General features: G+C 41.2%; 1 protein-coding gene across 16 annotated transcripts in view; it reads left to right on the top strand.

Moving 5' to 3' along the window:
• The window catches only part of dtna (dystrobrevin, alpha), a 146,922-nt gene that overhangs the window by 84,098 nt on the left and 38,491 nt on the right, over positions 1-24,333 (top strand). For 8 of the 16 annotated variants that reach the window (XM_088642489.1, XM_088642490.1, XM_088642491.1 and 5 more), the window contains 9 exons: positions 1,914-1,994; positions 6,471-6,684; positions 7,916-8,001; positions 11,762-11,916; positions 13,719-13,824; positions 14,824-14,990; positions 17,058-17,182; positions 20,770-20,853; positions 24,172-24,273. In XM_088642489.1, coding sequence (XP_088498615.1) covers positions 1,914-1,994; positions 6,471-6,684; positions 7,916-8,001; positions 11,762-11,916; positions 13,719-13,824; positions 14,824-14,990; positions 17,058-17,182; positions 20,770-20,853; positions 24,172-24,273 — 1,120 coding nt within the window. The remainder of the gene's footprint in view (positions 1-1,913; positions 1,995-6,470; positions 6,685-7,915; positions 8,002-11,761; positions 11,917-13,718; positions 13,825-14,823; positions 14,991-17,057; positions 17,183-20,769; positions 20,854-24,171; positions 24,274-24,333) is intronic. The other 8 variants (XM_088642502.1, XM_088642501.1, XM_088642499.1 and 5 more) reach the window with 2 other exon arrangements.

Genomic DNA, 24,333 nt, shown 5'->3' with positions numbered 1-24,333 from the left:
GAGACAGGAGATGAAATGTCAATTAGTCGATTATTTTGTTTTCCCAAGCAGTGCTTTCCAGGTACGTCATACACACAACATTTTTTTAGAACTCTTTTTAGTCTCTTTTTAGAATTTCAACTCACTGCATTCACAATCTCCTTTCTGTCGTAGTGGTGTGAGTAGTGGGTTTTTTTTTGTAAGAACAAAAACAAATGTACAAAGAGGTGAAAAACACAGATGGGGAGAAAACCCAAAATGAAAGCACAGTAACTCTACTCTTCAAAGTGAATGTCCCTCAGCAGAGCTCAAGCAAGAGCCTCTCATTCTCCAGTTCCTGAGGAGGTACTGACAGTATTACAAAGGCTGCCAACTCAGTATCTACCTTCTGCCCAGCAGGAGAGAATGAGGAGGTGTATATCCACATTCTCATGCTTGTGGGTCAGTAAACCCTCAATTTAACAGAGTAAATGCAGGAGGTGTGTCCTTTATTGTCACATAATATTTTGTCAGCCTCCCCCAACACACAGACACTATTATGTGAGAGAAATCTGTATATACTGTACTGTACTGTATATACACTTTCTGGATCTTTTGAGTTTTTTTTTAACGATTGCAATCAACACATCCATCCATTTTCTGACTGCTTCTTCCAGCTCAGGGACAAGAGGGAGCTGGAGCCTATCCCAGCAAGCAACAGGAACAACCCTGTCCATCGCAGGGCAGTCGCGTAGACACAGACACACACTCGCGCTTTGGGCCAGTTTTCCCAGAAGCCAATTCACCTACCATATATGGTAGAAATGTGGTATACAATGTTTTTTAATCACATTGTCTTGATGAGGACACAGATGAATCTGCATAAGCACTCATTCATCCAGCTCAGATTTCCTCAAGCCACATGCATGGTGTGTGTCCCTACTTCCTGTCTGGATCACTTTGCTCTCATCAGTGTTAAATTTCACTTGTCAAGACCACTCTGTGGGTTTTGTAACTTTTTGTAACTCTCCTGCCTATATCTCCCATTATTTTTCTATGGTCTGCTAATTTTACTTGTTTGCTGCTTATACCAGAATGGAAAACTTCTTTTATACAGTAGTCCAAAAAAGCAACGGGCCTATTATTGATTCCTAGAAAATGTCACCCCACTGCTTACGTCTGTCTAACTAGAATTTGTCCTTTAAGATGACAAGTTGTTTCCTTTTCTTAATATTGTAACGCCATAGCTCTGATTCAAGAATTAACCTTTTTGTGAAGGGCCTTATTAAAACTCTTTCTTGGGTGTTTTGCTGTTACCTGCTGAGTTACAGTTAGTAAAACAAGATCTTTCCTTCAAATCCATGTTGGCTGGATTTGTTGGCTTTGTTATGCAAGCATTCTTTAGGTGTAACTCTCACCTTAAATTTCCACTGATGGTTTATAGTTTCCTGGTTTGTTTTTGTCCCCCTATTAATGAGCTGATGAGCATGATACTGACCACATCACCTCCACCTCCAGTGTCGGATGGTCAAGAAGAATGGTGGCCCTTGCCCCCCCTTCCCCCATGGGCCTTTATGGCCTGAAAAGGGACATACTTACTTATTAATGAACTGATACAGCATTTACAATTCTCCACTCTGTAGTTCCAACTTCCATCCTTAGTGAGAGTACACTTAGATAAGTGTCTGTGAATAAGTAACACTTTAGAAACAATTTATAGGATCAGTGATTCCCCACTAACATATATATATTTTCAGTTAGACATCAACATGGCAAATTACATTTTAACAGATTGAAAAATAGTAAACAGTTTTTATTATTTAAAATAAAGTATGTTTATTATAAAATGTTAGTTGAAGCAATGTGCCTTGCAGAAAAAGACACCTTTCTGCACTGAATAAGTATATTGGGTCTTTGTGAGAAGGTGTATAACTATATTTTTCTTTTCTATTCAGGAGCACAAGATTTGGATCGCATTCGATTATCAACCTACAGAACAGCGTGCAAGCTCAGATTTGTTCAAAAGAAATGCAACTGTGAGTAACATGAATGAACTCGCTTGGGTGCCTCTTGTTAAGTTTCAGGAAAGTTCTGCTATAATGAGAGGTATTAAAAATGCAATAAGTATTGGAGCCAATAACATTTCTTATTAGCTCTACCTGTAGAGCATGTGATGGCAGAGGGCCTGAGAAAGGTACAGTATGTGAGACAACGCTCTGTGGCCTGTAGCAAGCCTTTCATGGGCAATTTACAGTCTGCAATGTGATTAGAATGAAATCTTTGCCAAAAGAAAAGATGCGTTTGCTCTGTCAAAAATTCTACCTTCTCAGGAGGCAACAAAAGTCAGAGACTGAAAGTGCTTTAGCTCCTGTGCTGTGAATTTTTTTTACATCATTCCCAGATAGAGACCTTGAGTCGGCCTGGTTATTTAAGCACAGCATCAGTGATTGCTTGGTTACAGTGTCGCGGCTATGTGCCTCTCTGTTCGAGGTGCATAGAAACCTGAACTATAGGTGCTCCGATTTGTCACTGTATTTAAAAAGAGGAAAGTGATGAAGTACCAACAAGCACTTAGCCTGCAGCGCATACCAGCAGGAAGTAAAGGACAGGACACAAAACCACTAAAAATCTAGCTTTGTGTCCCCATGTGCCAGCGCTGGTTGCTAGGTGTGCGCAAGACAAGTTTCAGTTGTGTTTCTACACATTTCTAGCACGTCAGCAACTTTGAGCTTTTCAGTGCTAAAGGAGGCTGAATTTGATCTTCAGAAAGAGCCATTCAAACAGCATGTGAACATAAGAAAAGTTATAAATGAGAGGAGGCCATTCGGCCCATGTAGGCTGTTTGGTAGTTGGTACCAAAGATTCGCCCAAAGATCTCATTCAGCCATTCTTTTTGTAAAACAAAATGGGGTATCAGCTTCAGAAACAGCTTGTTCCCCATTCCTACCACCCTTTCAGTCAACGAGTGGCTCCTGTTCCTGGTTTTAAATGCACCTCTTCTTAATTTCCTCCTGTGTCCTCTGGTTCGTGTTTCACTGTCCATTCTGAATGAATCCGGTGGGTGGACTCTGTCAGTGCCTTTGCAGATTGTGAATATTTGAACCAGGTCTCCTCGCAGACTTCTCTATGCAAGACTGAAACAGCTCGCTGCCTTCAGCCTGTCCGTGTAGGCCATCCCTGTCAGCCCCAGAAAGTATTTAGATTGATTTCAGAACAGCAATGTCTTTTAATTAATGAGGTGACCAAAGGTGTATACAGTATTCTGAAGTGTGTTATACAGTTTTAACACAATATCCTTTGATTCAAATTAAACTTTTAACTGTAAATCCTATCATTTTATTGGCCTTTTTATTCCCTTCCTTACATTGCCTAGAAGACGTACTGTAAAGAATCTGTCAGCATAAACACATAATGCCCAAGTCTTTTTCATAGCTGGCCTCTTCTAGCTCTGCATTTTGCAGCGTGTATTTAAAGTTCCAGGTGTTTGTCCAGTTGTGAAATTTCTCAACCTTTTTCAATTTCATTTGCTGCTTCAGCAGTATTTGGCAATCCTTTAATATGGTATCATCTGCAAACATGACAGTATTTTGACTACATACTACAAAAAAAATGTACAAGGTCATGAGATCTGACTTCTGTATGGCACCTTGAATCATGATTACCATTGACATTTTACAGTTTTTACCTGAAAAAAAATAATTGCTATCCCAGAATAACAATTTTCAGTGGAGGTTACTGTAAGTCTTTATTGTAATGTTGCTTTTGTGATAGAAATGAAAATAATTATTATAGATAATTTACAACCACACTCCTAGCAATGAATGTGATTATATGTTTGGAAACCATAAGAAATTTCCTTTAAATTACAAGCTTACTCTTCCAAAATCAGACCTGTCTTTTTATTGGCTTTTAATCAATCTTAAACAGTATGACACTTTAAGGTTAAGCTTACTTTTGAAATTTCCTTTGAACAGTTATTCGTTTTCTCCTTTAGAGATGTGTATTATGTAATAACTAATAATAATCCTATAAACACCTACAGTATAATAAACCAGACTTGATGATTGATGTCCTATTATATGAATCAAGGTTGAATAGTTTGACGAGTAACGTTGCAAAATGGATAACCCCTGCTTCTGTCCCCGTGGGCAGAGGCTTTATCACACACAAAAGTAAAGTAAGGTTACTGTAAGTTGGCTCTGCCAGTCTTTTATTTTTCTCAATATCTTTTCAGTCTGCAAGAGCTATTCATTTTGCCAGCCTGACTCCTTCTTTCTTCTGGTTCATTTTCTTTCATTCAGTTTTTACCTCCCAAGAAAAGCATGTGTGAAGCACTCAAACATTCGTGTGAATGTTTGAGTGCTGTGTGAAGGCAGAAAATTAGCCCAGTTCTCTCAGAGGAGAGGACGAATTGTTGTGAAGTCTGTGATACTAACAGAAGAGCTAATACAGTAGCTGCTCGTGTAACCATGTGAGTAACAGTGTAACCCAGTGTAAAGATCTCTTATACTCGGCTACTTTAAGGATCTTTAACACACCTGAAGAAGGCTCCACGGCCGAAACGTTGTGTTTTCTTTCTTCTTTTTTTTCAGCATGGAATAAACCTATTACTTGTTCCTTTGCAGCCTACGCATGCTGACGCAGCTACCCACCTGAACTACTTTAAGGATCTATGTTTTTTTCCCCACTTCTACTTGATATCAGACAGTCAGGGGAACAGGCCAGATTTATTTTTCTTGACATGTATGACTGTCTTTGTTGGTAGAATTGACTAATTGGCTTGCCCTCAATGCCAGGCCCAATAATTCTAATACAGCTGTTTTATTTATCCACTTTGTGTTTGCTGTTGGTTCCTTTCTTTCTTTCTCAAAGTGAGTGATGTCTTGACTCCTCGAGAAAGTTGGCTTAACTAAAGGGTCTCGTGTCTGACAATTACATGCAAGTCATCTTTTTAGGAAAACTATCTTTTTTTCCATTTAGAATGAATAAGAGTATACCACAATGAATAATGTGGTCAATATAAACACAGTAAATATTAAATTAATGGAAAATGTCTGATTTTTAAAAAATAATAATGGTGATTAAATTGATCCTGCTTTTCCCCACATCTGCTTCAGTCTTAAACATTTGACTGAATTTTTGTGTTCCTGATAATTTTAACAGCAGCAACAACAACATTAATGATGTGCCTAATATTTTTACTCTTGTTATTTAACACAAAAATGTACAGAAATTGGGTGATACTGCACTTCAACATCTTGCAATCCTGCTAGAAAACAAACTTCAAAAAGAGGTCAGGCACTGAGAGCAACAGAACAACAAGAGAACAGGCTCCTCATACTGTATACTGTAGAGATGGTTGAAACAAGCAGGCAAGGGCAGATGTGTGTCACACAGCAGCTGGAGGAATGTTGGAAAGTTTGTCTCCAGTCGCTGCGTTTGGAGAAATTATTGGTTTCGCTGTTCAGCGACCTGCGCCTGTCTATCGGGGGCCTTTTTATTGGAGGAAATCGCAGCTGTGAACTGTTAGGAACTTTACTTTTAAGTGGAAATACATGTTTTCTCACCTTTCCCGATTTTACAGGTCTACCCTGCTGTATTAACCTGAATAGTGACTGATTGTTTTTTAAATGGGACTTTTAAAAAATGTGCGTGAAGCTGAACTGTCTTCTGCTCCTTTAATTGTAAGCGTTCAGCTGTCTTGTTACAGTGTACAGTATATGCTAACTTAGAAGTCTGTGCCTCACCATTGGATTGAGCGAGTCAGACGGAGTTGTGCTCGTTCTGACAGATGCAGCCATTCAGAACACGCGCCAGTTCTTAGTCCCGTGTTGCCTGCACCACGGCGCTGCACGTTGTGTGATTCACTGGCCAAAGACGATCGATAGGCTGCACTTGTGGTGCGTTAGATGTTAGTGAAACGATTGCTTCATTTAATCAGATTCCATACGGTTTATCAACTCTAAATCCACTTAACATGGAATGATAATACGGACTTTTGTAAGTAAAGGGAAATTTTGGTAGCTGACAATAAAAATAACAGATCTCTGAACATCATAAACGATATGAATTTAGGAGTATACATTTATTATACATACTGAATGTGGCTGTTAGTGGTAGCTTTTAAAAGTAGGCAACAGTATTCCACCTTCTTTATAACCGTTTTCTGCATCAAAACGTGGTCATTTACTGTGGACATTTTTATTCTGGAAAAGTTTTGGTGTTCTCATTCTACCCGTATAAAGTTTATATACTTTATAAAACCCTATAATGTTTTAACCTTTTCTATGAATACTTCCTGTCATTATTGTTGTAAAACAAAAGATGCATTACTTTATGCTTAATAGGGAATATACATATGGAATCGTGTAGCTAAAAAAACATGTGGTAGCTGAAAATAAGAACAGTTTCTGGACGTCATTGATGATATACATTTTTGGATTTAAATATATTTATATGGTTGATAGTGGTACCCTAATCGTTGTGCTCCGTTCTTCTCCTGTCTCGCGCAGTACACCTGGTTGACGTTTGGAATGTTATCGAGGCCTTCCGAGAAAATGGTCTGAACACAATGGATCCCAACGCGGAGATCACTGTGGCTCGCCTGGAAGCAATACTGTCCACCATTTTCTACCAGCTGAACAAGCGCATGCCGACCACTCACCAGATCAACGTGGAGCAGTCCATTAGCCTGCTGCTCAACTTCCTGCTGGCGGCATACGACCCGTAAGTCTGGGGGCTGGTCGGGACACCCCGCGCCTCGCCGCTCGGTTCGCTTCCTGAGCGGCACGGCGTGGACTTTTGTCGGCGTTACGTCTGTGATCTCAGGGACGGGAAAATGAACAAACGAGCTGGCACTCTGTTCTTGATTTTGCAACTGTCTTTCAGAGAGAGATTTACTGTAAATGTATTGACAGCCATTCTGGATTTTCCGTGGGCAAATGAAATGTTTTTTTATCCACTTAATATGCCATGAAAACCCATTTAAGGTAACCAGTTAGCGATTTTAGTGTTTTGATGAGAACTGCTGCTTCCTAAAATCTCCTTTAAAAGCGGACAGAAGACCAACCACTCACTTGGCTTTAAGTTCCTGAAATTACTTCTCAGCAGCTTCGTTGTTTACCATTTAGCCCCGTCTGAAAGCAGCGACAGAGTTTAGTTTGGAAGGGATGTGTTGGGCTCACTCTCTGAAAGGGGCCTTGTTCGCCATTTGCTGACCAGTCATCATTGCTGCTTGGAGTTGCGTCGTGTTTTCTGATCCCAGAAAGCTTCAGTCACAGTAAGGGAAAACGTCTCATCCGACACTGGGGTACACCGCCCACCAGGGTGGGGCGCGGTAGCCATTGTGCAGCAGCACCCACCCTGCGCAGGAGATCAGGCAAAGAAGCGAGACATTCCCTCACCAGTCGAATGGAAGTGGAAATCCGGGAACGTCACATGGTGCCAGACAAGAGACGAATGTAGCCACTTTAGCAGCGGAGACATTGGAGTTAATACTCATGTAGCGCTTGTGAACAGTGCCACAGGATCGTTTAATGCCCACAATTGGCAGCACTTTCTTAAATCGGGGCGTTATTTTCTCTGTCGTGTCTCTTGGTTAAGCTGCCGCAGTGCTACGAGCTACATCTGCAGCGGAAACAGGTATAAATAACAGCTAATGAGGCTGCGGCAGTACTTTTAATGGGGGGAAATGTGGTTGGCTCTTGACAGGGCTGAGTGACAGGAGGTCATTACCTCCTGTCTGCGGGATTCACAGGTTCTCATTGGGGTTGACATTTGCACAGAAAGGTAAACAAAGCTTGCGATCTCTTCAGAGCCCATTTAGGCTAATTGCTTTCTGAGCCTTCTCTCTAAACAGGTTAGATTATTCTAATCAGTCCTAATGGACACTATTTTGAAGATCTTGGGGTGCAGTGAGTGAGCCTGACTTTTGTCTTCACTTTTTGTCTTAATCCAGGGAAGGCCATGGCAAAATCTCAGTCTTCGCTGTGAAGATGGCTTTGGGAACAATTTGTGGAGGAAAGATATTAGACAAATTAAGGTGTAAGTTGTCCATTACCTTTCGCACTTTGGGGTTTAAATCAGTTCTTGTAGTTTCAAAAATGACCTCATGCTTCTCAGGATACAGGATACGGGGTTGTTGCCGGTCATGGGCGCTTATTTGTGGAACTCATTTGCTTAAATCTGACTAAAGAGGCAGCAGAAACATAAACCACCTATAAATATCACCCAGCATGACTTACTGTATGGCATCTCAGTGCTGAGAGAGAACTTGGTCACTGAATCTCTTATAGTATTGTGTGCACAGGAAATTCAGTTTGACAGTATTTAAGGGACTAATATCAGTGTCTGTTATTGCTGTTTGTTAAATCTCAAACAGTTTTTCAGCCCAAAATACACTATTACATGAGAAATATATATATATACTGTATACACATTATATATTGTGTGTATAAATAAGCTTTCTGTATCTTTTGACTTATTTTTTAACAATTGCAATCAACACAGTCAATGAAAATGTATTCACTTGCCTTTTTATCATGAATATATCAGTCATTATTTCATACTGTAGAAAATTTAGCGAAGCAGATGAAAACAAACAACACCTATTGTAAGGAACTGACCTACCCCTGCAGGAGGGCATTGATAAGCCCGAATGTGATGTAGTATTTCTTTTTACCCTGTGTTATTATTTGCATATTTGGCAGAGCTTTTTTACATATTGTTTGCATTTCGGTGTATTTTTTTAACACGTCGTTTTTACAAAATTCGCTAAAGCATGCGAAACACAAACAACAGCCACTGTAAGTGATGTGTTATTACAGTGAAAGTCCGGTCCTTATAGTTAAACAGACAAAATTCCTCCTTAGCAGATTTTGCCCATTGAATCCGAAGTCCGTTTAACCTGGAGTTCACCGTATCCAGTTATGAACAGAACTTTATACTGAACCGATCTGCAGGTTACCAGAGAGATAGTCATAACAAGTACAGTCGTATCAGTCTGTTTACTCATTATGATATTTTTTTTCATTTTAAGCCCCTTTTCTGTTAATTGTTATGTTAATTTCTGTGACTGTGCCGGTAGTATTTTGCCCTCTTGTGCTGCCAGTTGAATTATTTACGCATTGTAAAAGGGATTTTGCCTTTGGACGTTTCCAGCGTGTTCCATTGTGCAATACATTTGAACCCCCTTGTCAATTGGCCCATTATTTCTCACTGCATGTATTTTAAGTGCAAGTGCATATTGTAGCTGAGTTTAATTTAAACAAAAATTTAAAAAAGACTCAGTTTCCATAAAATCTGGGTTATATTGTAATTCTGAAACAATTTGTACGATTTGTGTCTGGAAAACAGAGGTCACTATAATTTTTTTTTATTTGAAGATTGACAGTTTCAGTCTATTCTTTCCATTTCATATAACTAAATTTAATGTTTTTGAGAGATCAGTGTGGCTATTATATGAAGCCCTCTTCATGAGGGATGTGACTCCCTACTATATCAGAGCTGCGTGAAATGCCTAAGATTTAAAAAAAATAACATATTTGAAAAAACTGCTTCCAAGAGGCTATGTACTTTAAAACAAGATTATCAAATTGGTTTAAGACTGATCTGTGTGGCTAGGATTATCATCAGTTTGGTTTAAAATGTGGGTATCTCATAACTTTTCTCTGTTTATATGAAGAGAAACAAATTCATAATGTGCAAGTCTCAGGGCGGAGCGGTGGCTCTGTGGCTCAGGATCTGCGCCTGTGGCTGGAAGGTTGCCGGTTCGTATCCCGTGGCCAGCAGAGGAATCCTACTCCATTGGGCCCCTGAGCAAGGCCCTTAACCCCAACTGCTCCAGGGGCACTGTATAATAATAATAATAATAATAATAATTGCTTACACTTATATAGCGCTTTTTCTGGACACTCCACTCAAAGCGCTTTACAGGTAATGGGGACTCCCCTCCACCACCACCAATGTGCAGCATCCACCTGGATGATGCGACGGCAGCCATAGTGCGCCAGAACGCTCACCACACATCAGCTATCAGTGGGGAGGAGAGCAGAGTAATGAAGCCAATTCACAGAGGGGGATTGTTAGGAGGCCATGATTGATAACAGCCGATGGGGAAATTTTGCCAGGATTCTTTTCGAGAAACACCCTGGGATTTTTAATGACCACAGAGAGTCAGGACCTCGGTTTTTTTACGTCTCATCCGAAGGACGGCGCCTGTTTACAGTATAGTGTCCCCGTCACTACACTGGGGCATTAGGACCCACATGAGCAGCAGGGTGAGCGCCCCCTGCTGGCCCCACTAACGCCTCTTCCAGCAGCAACCTTAGTTTTTCCCAGGAGGTCTCCTATCCAGGTACTGACCAGGCTCACACCTGCTTAGCTTCTGTGGGTTGCCAGTTGTGAGTTGCAGGGTGATATGGCTGCTGGCTGACCCTGTGCTCTGACCAAGCTTCCCTCCCTGTCTGTGTGTCAGGGTATGCGAAAAGACAAATTCCGAATGTGAGAAATTGTATATTGGCCAATACAGTGATCTTATCTTAAGATCTGGCACGTTTATGATTGCATAGTGTTTACCATCCATTATGAGGGCATTATTATTTGATCTCCACGGGCTTCTGAAACACCCCATGTTACCAGTGAACTTGGACCAGTACATTTACACTGTACAGTTTTCTGCCAGGACATTACCAGTCTCTGCTTTTCACTGTAACCTTTGCACTTCACTATGCTCTGTTGTAAATAATAGGCCACCTTTTTTTCAAGCTTTAAGTTATTTACAGCCTTTTTATGTTCTACAATTATCACATTTTATACATCTCTCTGATCCTTGCTAAAGCTGTTTCATCCTCTTGCTACTGGAGAAAAAAAGAGACATCAGGCAAGAACATGGCACTCTAATATGATTATTATTCAAAATCCTTGGTACATGGTACAGTCTGAATCAGATACAGTTGCTGACCAAATTGTTAGAACCCTATCTCTCCAGCAGAGCTTATTCACTAATTCGTACCACCAGTCCCTTGACTCCTACAAAACACCTGTCACTTCTTACCACATCCTCTGTGACATGGTTGTAAGAAATACTCTATATCAACAAGTTTAACAACAAAAATTATTTGCTGGACAAACCTGTTTGACAAACCTGTCCAGTACATGTCCAGTATGTACCTCATGTATGCTCATACCACTGCTATGAGTCCTTTGTGATTCTTTAAACTATGGTTAACACTGATAATTGCTTGTTGCAGTTGTAGTTCAAGTGTTAAGTGAAATATTGCAGACACAGGGCAGGAATACATATTTCTACAGCACCAAGGGTTTCTCTATACGGGCTTGGATACTCATCCCCAAAATAAGGGCAGTTATAAACACTGAGATGACACAAGATAAGATGAGGAAGAAGTTTCACAGAACCCTGCCCCTTGACTGTTTGATTTCTTGCTTGTCAGTAATATCCTGGTCAGTTCTCTAATGACTACTGTTGTTCCTCCAGAAATCTTTAACTCGCCTTGCAGTCTTGTGTTCTTTATTCTGGTTTCCACGTTGAGTGAAAAAGCCAGCAGGGCAGAGATGAATTGTGAATAAAAATATATCACCTGTCAGGTCTCAGCTTGAATTAAATTACAGGGAGCTGCACCAACAAATGTGCTGATAAGGTCACTAGCTGTGATCTGGATGATGGAAGCCAAAATGTCACTGGTTTACATTTCTTTCAGACACAAATGCCTTCTTTCTGTTGCAAGAAGTTGGGCACTTCTAATTTGTTCCAGCCGTACTAGGTGCTTCCTTATTCTGTTTTCAGATATTTTCCCACACATTGCTGATGCCGGAGGGGCGATGATATGTTCGAAGTTTGACCTGTTCTTGAGGGAGGTGCTGAAACTGCCCACCACAGTCTTTGAGGGACCTTCCTTTGGTTACACTGAACAGGCTGCCAGGTCCTGCTTTGCACAGCAGGTGAGTCTGGCCTGCTGTTTAATATTCATTGATTGCCGTCAGTGTGGGGTGTCCGTCATTCATGCAGACTGATTCTCTCCAGCGCCGCGCCTGGGCTGTCCTGATCCCGCTCTGCATATCTGCTGGTGATCAAGTCTCGCTGTTCACCCCAAACTGCTTTAGGGGTTTCTGAAGCAAGAGCGCTTTGATTTGGACGAAAATTCGCAGATGGCCTCATGGTGCTGAAATGTCCTATTTTCGAGGCTGTAGATGACCAGACTCCTCCCTCTCTGCAGGATATCAGGAATCAGTCATTGCTTGATTTAGATCCTCTGATCCACACGTGCCTTCTCCTCTTGCCATCTACAGTTACTTTTAGCAGATGTTTTGCAAAGATGAATAGACTGTGGTTAACCAGCCTTTAGGAAGGACAGAGATAACAGTGGCACGGTTTAGAAATTGTATTCGTTTTGAAGAGGAGTTAGCGAATGCCTCCTTTCTTTCTGTTTTGGAAGTACCCAGATATTGTTCGAAAGATTGAATAATCACCTCCCCTACCCCAGCCACCTCTCCCAGGGGCGAGGATATTACTCTGGATACAAAGACAAGGATGGCGAGAGTCATCCCCCCTAAAATACTTCAGCTCTTCCGGGATATTCTGTGGTTTTAGGGTCCCCTTCTGGAAAGAAAAATAGAAGTACAGACTTGCCTGTTGCCTTTTACTTAGGTGACTAAGTAAAAGACGTTTTTTTGTTCTGGTAGTCTTTAACAAGTAAGTGTTGGTCTTTTTTAAGAGGTGGCAGTGAGAGCAATTACACAACACAAATGTACAGTTGCACAAATGTCATAGACAGCAAGTCAGCGGCAGGAGATCCTGTTTTGTTCTTAAACAAAAAGCCCTGATTTAGTTCTTCAGTCAGCGCTTGGCAAATGGTTCCTCCTGCTGGGCCCAACAATACAACCCTGCCCCCTGTTGGATGGAAGAGGTCATTAAAGTGGTCCTTCTAAGGGTTTCTTTGTTTGGCCCGACAAAACTCTTGACTCCTTTTTTTGAGGGGAGCTATGACTTATTGCAGTGAACAGTTTGACATTGTGGCTCCTTGATCTTACTTGCTTTCCACATGCTACTATGTGTAAGTTCTGCTAAAGCAAGGATTTTTTTCTCTTTTATTCTATAATAACAAAATAACATTTATATCTGACTTATTTGCTTAATGGGAGTAATGTTTTAGCATTTTAAGGGCCCATCCATAGAATCTCTGTATCTGTACAGTTAAAAAGAAAATTAGGAAAGTTAATGAACCACAAGCAGGTTCTGTTTGGGTTACAATTACAAGCATATTCATGAGCATGGACCCGAACCCATTTCCTGGCTTTCTGGTGTTATTTCAGTGTTGCCCAGTATTGAAGGTTTTAATGTATTAGCCCTGACAGAACATTTGACGTCACCAGTCCGTTATGGGCTTGCTGATGCCATTCAATATTCTTTCTTTATTTTATATTACTGGATGATGTTAACTGCTTCTCTTTTGTTAAAGAGTGAATGATGTACATAGATTCCATTCTCTATTTCTAGATCATACCGTTATTTTATTCTTGATCAGTGGGATCTGTTCACAGCTGTCGGCCGCGTTCTTAGCAGCACTTTATAAAATTGCAAGCTCCGGGTGGATTTTTAACCTTGAATCAGTTTTGCTTTTATTGCCGATTTGTTGCAAGTAAAAAAATATTTTTTTGTTCAAAACTAGAACATTCCCTTGTCTACAGTATGTATCTGTGTGGAAGTGTATAACATGTTTTTTTTCATTCTTGCGTATTCCCAGAAAAGGGTTACCCTCAACGTTTTCCTGGACTCAGTTGTGTCTGATCCACCTCCTCAGTGTCTGGTCTGGCTACCACTCATGCATCGACTGGCAAATGTAGAAAATGGTGAGCTTTATATGTAAAAGTATTTATTTGGCAGCTTGCAATGCTAATAGAAAAAGCATGTGACCAAATTCTGAATAACACACCAAGCTAGACTTAAACCTCAGCATTTAAAAGCAAGTGCAGCTGCTCAGTTGACTCCTCTTTTTTCAAAAACATGAATATCTTAACGGTCTGAATCCTGGACAGAATTAAGGAAAAATAAAATCCCAAATTGGGAATTGTGGATGAAGCAGGATGTAAAATGCAGGGTTAGCAGGAAAAAGAGGTAAGAGGTTTAACTAAACTTACAAAATTGTAAGATCCTTCTCACATTTGAAAGAATCGGTAATAATTTCTAGCAGTTTGATTTCTAATTAAATCTTTAGTGTAATACATCATCAGATTGTGAACACTGAACATCAATTTTAATGACATGATATTGCAATTTAAATGATTTAATGATTGAGTCTGTTAAATCATGGTTAATGAGCAAGATTATACAAGGTGTCTTGAGTGCATCTGCAGAGTGCTTTAAAACATTTCTATCAAAACATGCCCAATCTGTCTTTGGCACGGTGCTGAAGTATATGATTTATCAGTTGCGACATTGAACATCAGGCATTAAACCACGTTTTGGAAACATGCATCAGATTGTGTTGACTGGCCTGATGACTGGCCTGCCCTCCACACAGATCATCTCCAACCCCCGATTCCGTTACCAACGCCATTATGGGAGAGAGGATATTTGGTATTTAGCCAGGAGTCGATCTGACGCCTTTGCCATTTTACAGTTGAATGGCAGGAGTCGGACTTACACAAATCTGCCATTATAGGGGGGAGATGCTTAGGGTTTTTTGTTTTGTAAAAAAAAAAAAAGCTACCGCTCTGTGCCAAAGTTACCCAGCTGCAGACGCAGAGGCCTGACAGATTCCTGCTTGTTTTCCTGGTACACAAACACAAACGCGACTCTGACAGCCTTTTCTCTTTCTCTCTCTGACCCCCCCACCCCCCGCCCTGCAGTCTTTCACCCCGTGGAGTGCTCGTACTGCCACAGCGAGAGTATGATGGGGTTCCGCTATCGGTGCCAGCAGTGTCATAATTACCAGCTTTGTCAGGACTGTTTCTGGAGGGGCCATGCGAGTGGTTCCCATAGCAACCAGCACCAAATGAAGGAGTACACATCATGGGTAAGAATCCAGGGCTGCCTCTGCCTCTGCCTGGCTTGCAGGGCCTTCCTGCGCATCAGAGTGCGGCGTGGTGTTGTTTTGCTGTCGGGTCAGTGACCTGGAATAAAAATCCCCGTTGTTTTCAAAGGGGTTTTTTTTCGTTTAAAGTCACCTTTGGAAATTAAAGATCACTCGAGGAGCTCGGCTCGGCTTCGGAGAGGAGGGGAAGGCCGGTGGCTTTCTGCCCTCGCACGCTCGGTCAATAAGAATCCGATTGGAAATGGGAAGTTAATGAGGCCACTTACTGTTTCTTAACCGTTCACCACCGGAAAATCGATCTGATTGAATTGAGGACCAGCATTTGGGCAAAATGTTACTTTTCCCTCCTCTTTCTTAAAGCACCCATTCTGCTAATGGCTGGTTGACGGCGATTTATTGTTATAAAAATCATGTTATGCATGCATGAGTTTTGTAGTACAAATACTGGCAGACGTACTGTGGATGCAAGTTCAACAAGGTTACAATTTTGTACTTCTCTAGTATCGAAAATTATTACCTCAGAGCATACAGTCTATGAACCGAGAAACTCATGTCAATATGTTATATTGTAAAAAAGGAAAATTCCTGCTTTAGACCTCCCAGGTCTCCCTGCCTTTTGCAAACTTGTATTAGTTCTTAAAATGTATTTTCATATCATTAACCAATTAGTGCAGAATTCACATAAATCATGTCACCACACTGACAACTGTTAAATCCAAATCTCGCACCGTGTAGAGAATTTAAATTCAGTAGATTAAGCCAATCTTGCACACTCCTGCATAAATCACATAAAATAAGGAATATGCATTATTGGTCTAAATCACATCCTAAGATTTCATATTGAACAATCTAAAAATGTAATTCTTTATATACTGCATACATAGATTTCTTGTAATATTGCTACAAATACTTTTTTAAAAGTGCAGTTTTGCCCTTTCTTCTGCTCTGTTTAAATGGGATGGCCACATCCTTGATCCTTGACAATACCCTGACGCTCTTCAACAAAATGAGAACTCCGCAGACCTTCAAATTGCCTTCAGTACCGGTTTTCTTCAGAACGGTTTTTATTGTATGCGTCGTTGTATGTGCCCTCGTCGATGTTTCGCACGCACGTCGGCCACAGGGAAAACCGGTTTTAATAGAGTGGGCCGACCCAGCCGTGCTCCTGCGGTGGTTTTGGTAGGGTGTGAACTCCTCTGTAGGCGCGCTCTACAGCGAGGGATTGTGCCTCTGAAGCACAGGCCGGGGGCTGACATGCACCGCGGTCGAAACAGTCCAGTGTCTGTTTCCATGCAGAATGTGGTGAAGGAGAAGCCCATTGAACAGTAAGTTGCGTGTTGACTTCCACCCCACCATGAAGATGACCGCCTCTGTCCATCGATTTTGTGTGGAGGAGGAAGCATTAAATTACTCACGTGCCGATTGCAACAACTGGAGCAGAAAATGACATTTTTTTAAGTCTTCACAATAACCTTTGTCTTTAAGGTTACGACAATATCCAAGAAAGCTAAAAAAATGTCAAATGTATCCCAGAGTTGTGGGTAATGAAAGACTAAGGTCTCTCATGGAGAGAGCTGTTGTGCAACTGCACGTTCATCATTACTTCAGTCATTAATTCTAATACAGGCTAATGTAATCTAATAGTCTGCTTTAAAAATAGATGAACATCTTATGCTGTAGCAAAGGAATTTAACTAATATCGATATCAGTCCTGATAACATAAATATCAGTTTGCACATTGCTATTAAGTATTACATAATGTAGTTTCTGATTCCCCACAGTAGGATTATTGCTCTTAAAGATAAATTATAAAATTGGCAAAAAATATTTTCACAGTAGCAGATCCATCTTATAGCAAACATTATCAATTTTTTTTCAATTTCGTTTGACAAGACTGTTTCTTCATGTGTTTTTGATCACTGTTTTTATATTTAAACTAAAAATTTGCCATTGCATTAGATTACTCGTCATTGTTGTGCTCGTCGGGATGTTGACTGTAGTTCTGCTTCTTCCGCCCAAACTCACCCACAGCCTCCTTGTTCCTCCTAGAAATCTCCTGCTAAGAAGCTAACTAACGCACTTAGCAAGTCCCTAAGCTGTGCTTCCAGTCGTGAGCCTTTGCACCCAATGTTCCCTGACCAGCCTGAGAAACCTCTAAACCTGGCCCACATTGTGTAAGTATCCATATCAGAGCCTGCCTGCCTTCAACTGTCTTTGGTTGTTTGCTTTGATTTCTAATTTGACACAAACCATTTCCCTGTGCATCTTATTAAAGCACCTGTCAATATAGTGCTCATCTAGACAGCCAGTGTGTTAAATTGCAGGACTACAATTGGATAACAACCTTAATGCAGAATTCTATAAGGAAAATGAGAGATCTCCAAATTATTTTGCTGGGTGGTTGTGATGGGAGTGGGATTTCAACTCACGTCCTGCATTTCATTTGTCATTCTAGTCTGGCTGTTTTGAGACAGTGGAGGGACATTGTCAGATGTGTGCTTAAGAGCAAACACTGGGATATTACAAACACCCCCGCGTGTGTAAGACGTTGGTGGCTTTGTACCTGGGCCTGCTCTGAGGATGGCAGGTGTATCTGAAGGTACTCATGGTTCATACTGAACCTTACCTGCTGAGACACCCTGTCCTCTTCTATTGCAACCTTAGAATTACCTTAGAATGGCCCTTCCAGAATCCTGTGGAACCTCCTGGCCTTTGCAGCCTTTGTTTTGTTGTTATATCGACTGGTAGAGCCACACTGTGGCGTAGTAATTCACTCTGCCTCCTCGCAGGTCTTGGGTTCTGGGCTCAGGGCTGGCCTGTGGCACCTCCTATGTGGGCTCCAGTTTTCTTCCCCCAGTCCAAAGACTTGCTGTCCAGCCTCGCTGTGTGTCTCGTGTTTCTGAAAATGGATGGGAGAATGGATATAGACAAACCAGTTACCGGAAACACTAGAATAAGTCCTAATTTTCTCCAAAAAAATAATACTTGAAATATTTAACAATGCATATGTAGGCTGATCAAATTGCTGTAGATGAGGATCATTGGTGGCTCAATCGAGCGTCAGTGGAAGAACTCCACTTTAAGATATTCTTCATGACCACCTGTCAGCGAGACTGGCAAGACGATCTCTGATCTGTACCTAAAACAGTAGTCTAGATCTATGAAATCTGTCCCATTTCACTGGATGCTCCCTTCTAGGGGAGACTTGGCTCCTCCAGCACAGCACAATGATTTTACAGTTAATCTAGATTTTTTATTTAAGAATCTGCCATTATTTGGCTTACTGCCATACCCCCGTGGGCAGAATGAGGAACAGCAGACACAGCTCTTCTGACCTGTTCTCTCTGCATTCGTCGTTCGACATGCTGCAAGCTTTGCAGAGATCTCCAGGAGGTTCACTGCCTGCTGGAGGAGTCTTGCACTGCACTGTGCTTGCCAGTCCCTAGGAAGATACAGGGGATTGTGTTTCACTAGGAACCTAAATCCAGCTCTACCACCAGTAGCTAATAATAGATCTCGGGAAATTCTAGTCCCAGTCAGCTAGTGACATGACCCAGGCATGACCTGTGACCAGGTCATAAAGCTCAGCCTCTGTTTGGACCAAGCTCATTTATCAGTTGAGCCACTGAGGAGATCCACAGAAATCAATCTTTTAATTAAGAGACAGGGATGTTTTCAGCAGTGATTATCATAAGCAGTCCTATTCAAAGTGTTGAAATTAAAACAGCGGATGATTTGTCATGAATCTTTATATCCAGAACAATTACAGTTCTTATCCTTTTCAGGTATTCGCACTATATGATAAGATAAGATCACTTTATTGGCCATAGACAATTTCTTATATTAAGAATTTGTCTTTTCACATACCCCAGCTTGCTCTCCATGAGACACACAGACAGGTGGAGAAGCTTGAGGTCAGAGCGCAGGGTCAGCCATTTATACGGCTGGAGCCCCTGGAGCATTTGGGGTGAAGGGCATTGCTCAGGGGCCCAACGGAGGAGGATTCCTCTGCCGGCCGCGGGATACGAACTGGCAACCTTCCAGCCACAGGCGCAGATCTATAGCCACAGAGCCACCACACCTTCCCGATTGTTTTTTATTTATAAGTATTCTAGATTTAATACTTATTGGGCTTTTGTTCTTTCCTGGTGTTACAGTAAAATAATTTCACTTAGGACTGTATTAAATGGTTTGATGTTTGACTTTAACAAAATTGTGTTTATGCTTTTTCATTGCTGGACAAAAGCGATACTTGGTAAGTGTTCTAAGCTTTCTTGAAAACTGCAATTTGAAAGCTGGGATTTTTGGAAAGTAAAATTAAAACTTCCTTTGTTTTAAACCCCTTTTGGCACATAATCAGAAATGAAGTAATTTCACAATTGTGCTCCTGCACTCAGTAAACGTGAGAATTCTCGTGACTTTGCTTGGTTTTTTAAAATGTGCTTTTGATAATGGCCTTGAATAATGGGGGAAAGCAACAACAAATCGAGAGAACAGATTGCAGTACAGCAAAATGCTTGTTAGTGCCTTTTTTATAAAAGGGTTTTATCTTTTGTTAATTTGACTGCCGTTTTGTTCAGAGTGAAACAGGATGAAGCTGTCTGCCGCGCCGAGTGGCTTACAGAAGTTATGTCCGAGCCGCTGGCTGTAGCTCCACTGCGCTGCAGCAGTTAGGTCTGGGTTTCTCTGCAGCGTATAGCAGCAGAAGACCTGAAATCGTTCTCCAGCCACCGGGTCACTAAACCTCGCTTTTGGAGGTGCAAGGAACTGGTAAAACAAAGTGGAGGGGAGTAGGATGGGTGTGAATGTCACAAAGACTATTCCAGCGAGGAAACGGGCCTGGTATTCCAACTATATTGTTCCATTTTTTCTCCCTCTATTGTAATACATTAGAAAAGCTGATGAACTGTGGAATGTAATATGCCTGCACTCTCAGTGGAAAGGTATGGTGATCGGATGGTCACCCTGTCATCGTGTGGGCTGGCGGCCATAGGATTTCGAACTGTAAGGTTCGCCCCTGTTCTCTGATGGCTAATTAAGATGAGCTGATATGCTAATGCTCTGATTGAGTTAGTAGAAAAGGGCTCCCGAAAGGTGACAAGTCAGTCATAACTGAGCACTGATTAATAGAGACTCGCTGCTGGAGAAAACACTGGAAAGGAAAAGGAAACACCGAGGCCTGGAAATTTCTTATTCTTTTCTTGGTTTTTTTTTTAAGAGGCTGTTCTAGCTATTTAGATGTACTGTGCTTAAGGAATACGAAATAAGTTCCACTTCGATATCCTGCTTCTGCCTCCTGCATGGTTCAGATAGTCCAGCTTGTCACACTATGACATTCTTGTTTTAAATTATTTCCAAATGCTTAATGAATGTGGAGGGAAGATGAGTTGTTATTTTATGGACTGTTGGAAAAATATATATAGCTTTTGTATGAGGCTCAATGTTATATTCTGGATACATATATATTAAACATGCATATATATAAATGCAATATATATAATAATTTATATATGCAATTAATTTGCCTTTTTTACCAATCAGGGTATAAGGGAACAGTGTACTAAATTGGTCCACTGGAGATAGAAGCTATCTCCTTTCCCAAACCCCACACAGTTCTCGCAGGAGAAGGAACATACAGCCTGGCAGTGCGTCAGTGTCGTTTTAAAAGCGGGTCTCACAGGGCAGGTTTAAAAAGGCTGAGGGAGACGTCAGGCTGGCAGGTTTACAATTAAAGAAACGATGATGTCTTTCTCCCCACTAGGCCGCCGAGACCCGTAAACAGCATGAATGACTCCATGTTCTCTCACTCAGTTCCCACCTCAGGAAGCCCTTTCACAAGTAAAAGGTGAGCATCGGTTTCATTAGAACACTGCAGCCTGTGAGGCAAGGGAGTTTAAAGAGTGTGAACCCTTTCATCTGGAAGCATCAAATAAAATCACTTTATCCACTGTGTTTTAATTAAATAACTAAAGACCAGGCTTTTTTTTTTCCAGAAGCCCAGTGTTCTAAGCAAAGTGTTCCTTTATGCTCTTACTGTAATTGGTGAATGCAATGCCAGGTTAGGCTGGGGTTGAAAACTAAAGTACTTGCTATTAGGTTTGTGCAGAAGGAATTGTGTGCATTTTGCATGACGCAGAAGCTCAGTGGGATGGAGTGGTGCCACAGATGAGTTAATATCCGTGTCGTATAAATGGTTCTGTGCTATGACGTGCATACAGTGGGGACTGTTTCAAAGTGCAATTACTAAAAATAAAATAACTGAGGCAGTTAACTGAGCGTGAAGAAGCCTAAATTTAATGTTTGAAGGACAAAAAATGGAATAAACCAGCTGTTGTACACAGGCATTTTCATGCTAAGCACTGTCTTAATTTCTGCGACACTAACTGGGCTATACAATTTTTATAGTTACTGTGAGATTTAACTCAGTATAGTTTTTATTATTATAAAGGATGGTACTTTTCTATGGGAAATAAAGTAGATCATTTCTGTGTATTTTTTTGCTTTTTTGGTAATTTTCTAAAGCAAGGGATGTTTTTTAAATGTTTCCAAGAATTAAGTTAAAATGTCAAGAAGTTTGTGGTCAAAGCTAGTTTTCAGAACCAAAGATCCCCAAAAAACATTTTGGATTTTTACCAGTTCAAGGATTCTGTGACATTCATCGTCAATCTGAATGATCTCAGCCTGCACTGAGCGATGATGGTCTCCACATGATCTTTTCAAGATATAAAAAAATAATTCCGATAACTCTGTGCTCTGAACCCGCCCATCAGAGGTGCTCGTATTTGGCAAATTAAAAAAAACTTTCACTGGTGAGTGTTTAACGAATATTCTGAGGGGACACAAGATTAAAAAACACATTACACATCATAGACAAAAGACTTGCCTCAAAGCAAAATTTGTGTTATTACAAAAATGACAGCAATGCTAGCAAAGGGGGTAACATAACAGAAAAGGGGGTTAACAGAAAAGGGGGTAACATTGCACAGAGTGAGCGATGGCTTATGACGACATCAGAAAACGTCAGTTACATGATGGTAACTATTAACACAGGGATAAGGGGGAGCGGATTAAGGAAAAGCCATAGATCTGTTTGGGATGAACTTTGAACAGAAAAAAGGGATAAAATAGTTTGGGGATAAGGGCAGAGTTTGCCAGTAAAAGGATTAGAGCTGACGTTCTCTTAGGCACCTCATAACACGTTAGGCAGCATGGCAGAACTAAGACGGTCAGGGGGATCAGAGATAGATCACTTTATTGGCCAAATAAGTAAGTTTTCACTGACAAGGAATTTGACTTGGTGAGTTGCTCATACACGTTACACATACTGACATACCATATATACATAGACACATAAAACACGAGATACATTTCGGAAATTAACGGAAAAATATATATTGCACCTCAAGAATGTGTCAGAACTCTACCTGCGTGTGATAACCCCATACATACAGTATATACACATTTGTAAATGCTAAATAAACTGTCCATAATAAATATCCATATACAGATAATAATGTTATGTATGCACGGAATGCCGTGGTTGTGAAAGTCTCTGTGACATTCATCGTCAGTTTGAATGAACTCCGCCTGAACTGAGTGACGGACGGTGGTCTCCACGTGATCTTTTCAAGATAAAAAGAATAACGTCGATAACGCTGTGCTCTGAACTCCCCCTTCCGAGGTGTTCCGAGTGTTTAAGAGATAAGTCTCCCGTGTCATTTGAAATCTTGAGTCGACAGACTTTTTTACACGGCGAAGTTGAAGGCACTCTGGAAGCAAAGGGGCACCACACTCCACTCGCCACACGCCTGGAGCGATGAGGCTGGCAGCATCCTGGGGCCCAGGCGGTCAGGGAACTGCTGAGGGTGCCTCACTATCTGAGGATGCAGACAGCGTGGGGGACACAGCGTGCTGCCCTGCGGTGGCCGGGGGTAAAAACTGGAGAAGGTGTCCACTAGACAGTAGACAGGCTGTTGGAAGCTCTTGCTGTCAGAGAAGATGAAAACAGCACAGCTCGAAAGGACAAAAACAAATTGTCAGAGGATTAGCAGTAGCAGTTAGCTCTTACCTGGTCACAACCTCAGAAACATGGAACCGTGACTAATTTAGTGAAGAGTGCTTGAAACAGGAGCGTTAAAGAAGGACAGCCCATATTTCTCACATTTCCCTGAAATAATTAGGGGCCGTTGTTTTAACTTTTCAACAGGTTGACATTACCAGCCCTTTGAAGCCTCTTTTATGCCCTTGAGAATGGTCACAAAATGTGCTTATGCAGTTTGCAAAGTTGTATAAAAGACCGAAAGACTGACTAGCTGAGAAGCAGCAGGATGAGTGACACTGTACCGCTGTGTTTTCGAAAGTGCTACATAGCCTTCAGTGGGGCCTCAAGTCCACCCTGCAACAGCGCTTAACTCCCACCCCCTCTAACTTGCACTTACTCCCAGTGAAGTTTAAAACAGACTAAGTTTCACCTGCTTGTGTATAAGGCGCTGAATAGTCTAGCACCGGATTATTTTAAGCACTTATTGCAAGAGTACAGGCCAGAAATGTGCCATCTGCTGATTTAGGCCTTCTTACTCTGCCAAAGACAGGCCCTATGCAGTGAGTCTTCTCACGTGCAGAACTACTGCATGTCTGTGGAGTTCCTTCTGCAAATCAGTTGGAGACTACATTTTGAAATCTGGCTTAGACACCTATATTTTCACTGAAGCCTCTAATATAATTTATCTTACAGTTTAGTTTTGCTCTTGGTTTCACTGTATCAGTTTGCTGTGCTTTATTTTCAAACTTCCACATGATGCACCAAAGAAGTAAAATTAATGGGTGCTTTAGTACAGCACTCTGCGTCTCTTGAAACTCAAAAAAATAAATGTCTATTTTTGTTAACTACTGTAGTACAGCAAAGTGTACTTTGAAGAGGGCGAGATATTCACATTTGTAAGCTTGATTTTTTTTTCCCAGAAATCCTTTATTAAGGGCTTACAGCAGTTACTGATACGATGCTTATAGCAAACGTGCTCAATGTGCGAATGATATTTGAATAGATTCTTCTGTCGTTTCAAGCTCTGCAATGGTGAAAGTTTGGGCCATGTGATAATACTCTTTTATGTGTCTTTGATGACCCTTGCTGCCTAATAACAGCCTCAATGCTTGAATTATTTAGGTGTGAGGGTGCAAACCACCCCAGTCCCGTGACTGATGAAGCAGATGGTGATGAGCATGCTCTAATAAACCTGTATGTAAGTCAGCTAACCAGCGACTCACGGTCAGTATCCGGGAAACACGATACGTGTAGTAATGTAGTACTGTAGGAGTACTGTACTAA

This window comes from Lepisosteus platostomus, chromosome 8 (assembly GCF_059453375.1).
Source record: "Lepisosteus platostomus isolate fLepPlt1 chromosome 8, fLepPlt1.hap1, whole genome shotgun sequence".
In the NCBI taxonomy this organism is placed as follows: domain Eukaryota; kingdom Metazoa; phylum Chordata; class Actinopteri; order Semionotiformes; family Lepisosteidae; genus Lepisosteus; species Lepisosteus platostomus.
The sequence above is the reverse complement of the archived record's forward strand: the minus strand, read 5'-3'. Positions and strand labels throughout refer to the sequence as shown.